At 28.6% G+C, this 9,089-nt stretch overlaps 1 protein-coding gene across 1 annotated transcript in view; it reads right to left on the bottom strand.

The window, feature by feature from the left end:
• Positions 1-8,020, bottom strand: part of LOC107010077 (cold shock protein 2-like) — a 9,455-nt gene extending 1,435 nt beyond the window's left edge. Inside the window, exons 1-3 of the mRNA XM_015209342.1 lie at positions 7,805-8,020; positions 3,488-3,567; positions 3,260-3,440 (exon numbers count right to left, since the gene is read on the bottom strand). Of these exons, the coding sequence (XP_015064828.1) occupies positions 3,260-3,440; positions 3,488-3,567; positions 7,805-8,020 (477 nt within the window). The remainder of the gene's footprint in view (positions 1-3,259; positions 3,441-3,487; positions 3,568-7,804) is intronic.
• Between the last annotated feature and the right edge of the window lie 1,069 nt (positions 8,021-9,089).

Here is a 9,089-nt window from a genome sequence, read left to right as displayed (position 1 = left end):
GTGGGTGGGGGGGGGTTACTTTCTTTGTATTTGTGGTATCAATTGATATGCTCATCTTTTAGTTAAAGATGTAGGTCAATGTGATTGAATCACATAAAATTTGAAACATTAAGGTAGATTTTGAGTATACTAAACCACTGAACCAACTAGTCTTGTGTTCAACGAATTATATCCTACTTCTGATTTATTTAATCAATACATAATTAAGAAACAATAATTACACATGACACCCTCATCTTCTGGCTCCCTAATTGAACAATGGAACTAGATAAAAATTTATCCAATAAAGTGTTTTACCCCATTTTAATCGGGTCAAATAATATACAATATATTGGTGATTCCTAAATCAATTAAATAACTTAAAGATTCAACATCTAATTAGGGCACCTAATATGGTTAAATAATGTCTGAAATTAACTCCATCTTAATGTACATAAGATTTTAGATAAGGGTTTAACTCATCTAAAGAGAAGATATAAAGCATTTTTTAAGATCTATTGAAATGATTAATAGGCCGGATTTGATTAATTAATTAGGCTAAGTGTGAAGATATAAAAAATATGTATCAAAGCTAAATATTAGAAAACTTTGAAATGGATGATTGAAACGATATTTTATAATGGTTTTTTTATTTTTGTTGAAAGTGAACTGAAGCCGAATGAATTTTTTATTTGTAGAAGCAAAGAAGACCCATTAAGAGGAGATTGAAAACTTCTATCAAAACTAAAGCATGAGAAGTAGTAGGTAGATAAGAATAAATAAAAAAAATATTAGTGATACGCCAAAATTATTTAACATGAATAGAGAAAGGAATGTCTGTCTCTTCCTCTCAATTCGTAATTTATTTATGTTAGGATGGAGTTTCTAGGGAGCGAGATCCACAAACAAAGAATCATTTACTACTTCAACAACTTGTCAAGAATCAATAGGGTCACATTTAAACCATCATCTTAGCCAAAATAGAAATATTAAGCTAATTAACTAGCTTAAACATGGTATATAATCATACACGCACACCTAATGTTTATCTTTTATGCTAACAAACTTTGACAAATATTGAAGTGTTTAGAACTCCTTTTGTTACGATTAAACATAAGGTTGTGCTGCAATAATAGTTTAAGTACGCATGATCCATAATAGAATTTCTAAAATTAATACCAACTTTCAAACTAGAACTATTACAGAGAATTAAGCAGAAAGTTATATGTATTACTTATAATAAAATTCAAACAAAGCAAACTGACTTATATAATGTAACCTTCATAGTTTCCATACATCAATAAATCCTAACATCATTGTCATGGCTGAGATAGAGGGAGATATATGGAGAGAACGAGAAAGGAGGAAAAAGATAAGGAACTAAGAAACTAGAAATAAAGTAACGATTATCATCTTAAATAGGGTAATTCTCATTATTTATATTAGAATTTTCTAGATATCCTCATTTGACATTGAAGATTTAAGTTGGGATTTAGGATTACAATCGTTGTCGTCGTAGTTGTAACACTGTTTCTCTCTCTGCCATTTGGAGAATATTGGATGAATTCTATCTGAAAATATAAAAGGAATATTTTGTATATATAGAGACTTTGTGAGTTAAATAAAAGACTGGTTCATATAGTCGTTTTGCGGAGGAATACAATTGCTCTAGTAATGAATTTACAAGGCATTTGAGTTGTTTTAGTAAAATAGGTTGTAAATATAAGTTGCTTGAAAATAAAATTATTGATAAATAAAATAGTAGGAATAATAAATCTCATTCCAACCTCATTACTCGTTAGGTTACCTGTAAATATTTTGGGCTGATTTTTCTCAGTTTATTTGCCAAATAAAAAATAGGTGATAAATACTAAATTGACTTATTTTTCAAAAAAATAAAAATCATCCCTCGAAACAAATAAATTCTTAGTTAAACAATGTTTTTATATTTTATTTTTATAGGTGTAAATGATCTATACACATTTAATTTAATTTATCTCTTAATAAACTGGCATAATAAAATTGTATGTTTTATTAAGTATCTTTTTCTATTTTCCCAACGGACAACGCCCCACCCACCCTACTCAAATAAATGGATAGAATACATAATTTTTTCCTTCTCGTATTTAAATGTTTACTCAAGTTATTAATAAATTAATAAAATAAGGAGATTGAAAAAAGAGTTTTAAAGATTTTTTGGGAAAACACTAATGCATTTACAAATATTGAATTTCATTTGCATTTTGTATTTGATACATTAAAACAAAATAAGGTTTTGTTAAAAAAAAAATTAGGTTTGGTAAAATTACAAGTAATATTTTTTATTGACTATATATGTACTTTGATTCAAAAAATTTTATCGCAAAATACACTCTTAATTAAGCGATACTTTTATTATTTTATTTTGATAGGTTTAAATGATCGTATATTCACATTTTTTTTAATTTTTTTAATGCATGATTGACATTATAGAATTGCATGTTTTGTTATCTTTTTCTATTTTTTCAACCTGACATGCCCGATCTGTCCTCAACAAGTAAAGGGAAATAAATATCCTTAATTTTATTGCTATTTGTCTTTCGTACTATTTAAAAAAAAAAAATTTACTCAAATCAATAATATAAGGAGATTCAAAAAACAGTTTCAAGGCGATAACATACATAGAAGGCAATTACTTATATTCCTTCAAGAGCCTGTCAAATCAATCTTATCCCCAACATATAGGTAAATCAATTTTTTTAAGAGAGTTAAGAAATCTTCAAATCATGATTTAACTTTTGTTAGAAATATGATATTTCTAAAATTTATATCCAGTGCCAAATATATTTTTACATTTGTCAATCAACTAATTAAGACTATATATGTACTTTTATAAGTTGTGCAAAGAAAACTATGCAGCTTGTCAACCAATTGATAGGAAATTACTTTGTCATTGTTCGAGTAGTGACGGAATAATAGTTAGAATAAATTGAATTGAAAAATCAAATAAAAAGGGATATACCATTGTAGTAGTACTACTAAAATATTGCGCAACACTAATAATCTAGTATTGATATAAATAATCATCAAATATAGAAAAAATTCATCAAATAATAGTGAATATGTTAAAAATCAAATACAATCTAAACAAAATTTACTTTCAAGAGTCTTTACCCATAAATCTTCTAAAGTTTTAGAATTTCAAGAATAATATCATTAATTAATATAGCGTGTTAATTAATATCATTGATTAACCTAATGTGACCATCACCACCACCACCACCACCATTTGAGTATCTACCACCTCCGCCGCCAACCCTTTTACTTCGGGTACAATTCCTAGCAAAGTGCCAGACTCGACACACTGAAAACAACCGCTTCCCCCAACGTATCCACCATTGTAGCCACTGTATCCACCACTGTATCTACGACTATTACCTTGACCACCACCGTAACCACTATAACCACTATCTCGACCACCTCTACCACACGGTCACCACATCCTCAAGAGACAAATGCTCCATGAAACCCAATAACATTAACAACCTTGGAACGATTATCAATGTTGGAGTCAATTTCGTATTTGACAGCCTCACCATTAGTCAGGCTCTGAAAATTTCCAGATTTGATTTCTAATTGATGAACAAATTAAGAGATTGTCATCATCAATCAATCGTTAATGATGGCTTGAATAATCTCTTTGTTCATCAATCAGGAATCAGATCTGGATGTTTTTGTAGCATGACTGATGGTGAGTCTATAGAGTACGTGATTGACTCTGGGAATTAGGCTATAGAGCATCGGTCTCTTGATGATCTGGTGGCTGCAGTGACAGAGATGACCAAGTTGGTGGCTACGGTGGTGGCCGAGGTAGTATTCGTGGATACAATGCTATAAATAGTGGGTATGGAGGTGGATACGATGGAGGCAGCGGTTATGATTGCGGAAGAGGTGGTGGAGAAAGAAATGAGTGTTTTTATAGTGTGGCGAGTTTGACCACTTCACTAGGGAGTGTACCCAAAGTGTAGGTGAGGGCGGCGGTGGTGGATGTTGTGGTGGTGGCCACACTATATTAGGTTTTATTTAGAGAAGACTTAGTGAGTAAGAAAAAAAAGAGAAAGAAAGATTTATATAGACATGTCTCAAACGGATACATTTAATTTGGTCAACTAATTATTAATTACATTTGAATTTTTTAAATTGAATTATTGACTAACAATATATATAGTTAAATCTTTTACTAGTTTGCTAAAAACTAAGATTACGTGAATTTTGACTAGAAAAATTCTCTTAAGATCTACTATGTTTACTTATAAAAAAATACTTTTAATTAATTATTTATTTATAATTAATCAACAATACTCAAATAAATACATTTACACTTTATCAAGTTAAAGTGAGTATCTACATCTGATACACAATTAAAATACTATATACTTGCTATATGTAACATTTTGTATCAGATTCAAACAAATGTCAGTTTGTTATAAATAAAACCCTGAATTTAGTACATTAATTGATATTTATGGTCAATGTATCAAAGGCTAAAGTTCAAATAATATTATGGCTATAAACTGCAGAACAATGTATCATAGTCTAAATAGTTGAACAGATGATACGTTAATATCATATTATAAATATATGATGTTACATTTTATAGCAGATGCGAGTATCTGCCAGATTGTATACAATATCATTTGATATTAAATATCAACTACTATTTATTATCATTAAGTATCAACTAAGACCTAAGAGTCAATTCATAGCACTAGCTCAAGACGATTTGGTTAATGTTGAATAGAGATTATTTATGAATTTTTAGATATTTTTTCTTATAATGTTGTTGTTTTTAGATACACTAACTCTAGTTTTAGAATTTTTTGTTTTTATTGTTTTAAGATATTTATACTCATGTTTTAGAGTGTTTTTCTAAAAAATCATTTATTTTAACTTTAACTTTCATTATTATTAGATATTATTTATAGTATGGATATTCAAATAAAATTAAGTATTAGATTCATAAATGCATATAAATACACTATGTTATTTCTTCTAATTAGTTTTAGTTAACTACTAATACATTTTAACACCTAACCAATGTAATTTAATTATAACTTGACTGTTAATTCAATTATGTAACTTGATAACTTATTTCCAGTTAGTTGCGTATTAATTTATGCTGATACATTGAATAATTCACTGTAGTTACTTGCTAATTCATTCATGTATCTATTGATAAATTAATTCTTAATTATTGTGATACATTTAATGATACACTTTATTTAATTTTATATACTACTTTTTTACAACCCTATTGTATAGGATACACCATTTCAACTAGAACATGATACATTATATAAAAATATATTTAATTCTTATTAAGTGGTACCATCTCCACAAACACAATCTCTCGTACATTATTATCAAATACCTAATGATACATTATTTTAAATAGAAGTATATATGAAACACAATTTGTTACAAAAATAAGCACAAAGTTTAAAATATTAACATTTCAATTTGTTGTATCAGAATTTCACCTGATAATTAATTGTAATGTTCTATCAAGGTATGAAAAAAACAAAAAATTGAAAATCTATAATTTCAAAATAATGTATCGAAAAAACAATAGTATTCTAAAAAAAGTTTGTCAATCTTCTTTCGAAAAAAAGCACAAGTTCATCAACTGTGACCTTCTTGTCCACGACTTCCGCCATCTCGCACACTTGAAAGTTAGGGAGACATCACATATCAATCAACTCATTTTAAAGTACACGATAGCCTAATGAAAACTTACTCCAGATACATGATAATTTATATATTGATACATACCTTCATATATTGATAAAGAAATTCATATATTGATATATAAAACAAATAAATTTTATATGTATCTAATACGTTATAGTAACAACACACTGACTCACATCTAGAAAATCCATTACATACACATCAAACTAGAATTGAATCAAGTTGAAATCAGTAGTGTATCACGATTTATATATGCTTATACAAATTCAAAAAAAAAAAAAAGAAATGCACATATGTGATACTTTTTATTAACAACACACATCAACTCGCAGATCTTTCAACCCACAATATATCCGTCAAAATTTTAATGTATCAAGTTCTAGCCAGTAACGTATCATGACTTATCGGTCAATATACAAATTCATGAATGACAAAACAATTATTAAAGCATACAAATATGTGTTGGATACTTTTTGATATCAATCTTTTAACTCAAAAATCGAAGTTATGGCAAATAAGCATAACTAATTTTGCCCAAGATAATTATAAAATAATAACTATCAAATGCCTTCATATTTGAGATCTGCCATCACACTGGCAAACAACCACCAACACAAAAATAAAGATACAAAGAAAGTTGTCAAAGAATTTCAGACCTGATCGTCAATCATAGTGAGATTTATGTAGAATTCGAAGAACCCAAAAGCTACGATTTTTGATTTTTTCTCCCTTTGAGAGTGTCAGTCAAAATCAAAATAGTAATCGTGTATCTTGTCAAATTTTCAACAAAAATTTTGAATCCTACTTGAAAATTTCTTTGTTGAAATAAGGGCAAAGATGAAAAGGGATTTTGAATAGATTTGTTATTTTAGGATTTAGTTTCTGTGATTGACATTAAAGAGGAACTGAATACCATAAATTATGGAATTTTAATATGATTTTATGATTTGTTTTCCTTTTTAAGCGCAACAACTATATTTATAATGTATCACAATTATTGTATCCGGACAACCAATTATGTATCCGGATAACTTATATTTTAAGAGATTTTTGTAAAATAGAAAAAAGTAGGGATAGGAAGTAATTTAAATTTTACACTATGAGATTTATGTAAATTATACATAAAAAAAAATAGATTTGGTAAAATTACAAATAATATTTTTTAATAATAGAGTATCTTGACCATATATGTACTTTGATTCAAAAAGTATTAACGCAAAATACACTCTTAATTAAGCGACATTTTTATATTTTTATTTGATAGGTCAGAATCATAGTATATTCACATTTTTTAAAATCTTTTAATGCATGATTGACATTATAGAATTGCATGTTTTGTTATCTTTTTCTATTTTTCCAACCTGACTTGTCCTCAACAAGTAAAGGGAAATAAATATCCTTATTTTTATTGCTATTTGTCCTTCATACTATTTAAAAAAAATGTTTACTCAAATCAATTAAATAAGGAGATTCAAAAAACAGTTCAAAGACAACAACATATATAGAAGGCAATTACTTATATTCCTTCAAGAGCCTGTCAAATCAATCTTATTCCCAACATATAGGTAAATTAATTTTTTTAAGAGAGCTAAATAATGAAATCTTCAAATCATGATTCAATTTTTTTTAAAAAAAATTTGATATCTCTAAAATTTATATCCAATGCCTAATATATTTTTACATTTGTCAATCAACTAATTAAGACTATATATGTACTTTTATAAGTTGTGCAAAGAAAACTATGCAACTTGTTGAGACCAATTGATAGGAAATTATTTTGTCATTGTTCGAGTAATGACGGAATAATAGTTAGAATAAATTGAATTGAAAAATTAAATAAAAAGGGATATACCATTGTAGTAGTACTACTAAAATATAGCACAACACTAATAGTCTGGTATTAATATAAATAATCATGAAATATAGAAAAAATTCATCAAGTAATAGTGAATATGTTATAAATTAAATACAATCTAAACAAAATTTACTTTCAAGAGTCTTTATCCATAAATCTTCTAAAGTTTTAGAACTTCAAGAATAATATCATTAATTAATATAGCGTTTTAATTAATATCATTGATTAACATAATGTGACCATCACCACCACAACCACCACCATTTGAGTATCTACCACCTCCGCCGCCAACCCTTTCACTTCGGGTACAATTCCTAGCAAAGTGACAAGACTCAACACACTGAAAACAACAGCTTCCTCCAACGTATCCACCTTTGTAGCCACTGTATCCACCACTGTATCTACGACTATTACCTTGACCACCACCGTAGCCACTATAACCGCTATCTCGGCCATCTCTACCACACGGTCACCACATCCTCAAGAGACAAATGCTCCATGAAACCCAGTAACATTAACAACCTTGGAACGATTATCAATGTTGGAGTCAATCTCGTATTTGATAGCCTCACCATTAGTCAGGCTCTGAAAATTTCCAGATTTGATTTCGAATTGATGAACAAAGAGATTGCCATCATCAATCAATCGTTAATGATGGCTTGAATAATCTCTTTGTTCATCAATCAGGAATCAGATCTGGATGTTTTTGTAGCATGACTGATGGTGAGGCTATAGAGTACGTGATTGACTTTGGGAATTAGGCTATAGAGCATCGGTCTCTTGATGATCCGGTGGCTGCAGTGACAAAGATGACCAAGTTGGTGGCTACGGTGGTGGACGAGGTGATATGCGTGGATACAATAATATAAATAGTGGGTATGGAGGTGGATACGATGGAGGCGGCGGTTATGATGGCGGAGGAGGTGGTGGAGAAAGAAATGGGTGTTTTTATAGTGTGGCGAGTTTGACCACTTCACTAGGGAGTGTACCCAAAGTGTAGGTGAGGGCGGCGGTGGTGGATGTTGTGGTGATGGCCACACTATATTAGGTTTTATTTAGAGAAGACTTAGTGAGTAAGAAAAAAAAGAGAAAGAAAGATTTATATAGACGTTTGTCAAAGGGATACATTTAATTTGATCAACTAATTATTAATTACATTTGAATTTTTTTAATTGAATTATTGACTAACAATATATGTAGTTAATACTTTTATCAGTTTGCTAAAAATTAAGATTACGTGAATTTTAACTAGAAAAATTCTCTTAAAATCCACTATGTATACTTATCAAAAAAATACTTTTTATTAGTTATTAATTTATAATCAATCAATAATACTCAAAGCTCAAAGGAAAGTGAATCACTAAAAAAGGAAATTTTAGTTTAGTTACAAATTAGAATTAAATAAATATTTCTTTAATATTTATTGAATTTTAAATACCTAGGAACATGGGTATTTAAAATATTGCATGATGTTAATGTTACTACATTTTAATCAAATCCACAAATAAAATTATTTTTATTATAT

Source organism: Solanum pennellii, chromosome 2 (genome assembly GCF_001406875.1).
Source record: "Solanum pennellii chromosome 2, SPENNV200".
Taxonomy (NCBI): Eukaryota; Viridiplantae; Streptophyta; class Magnoliopsida; order Solanales; family Solanaceae; genus Solanum; species Solanum pennellii.
This window is presented reverse-complemented; position numbering and strand designations above follow the sequence as displayed.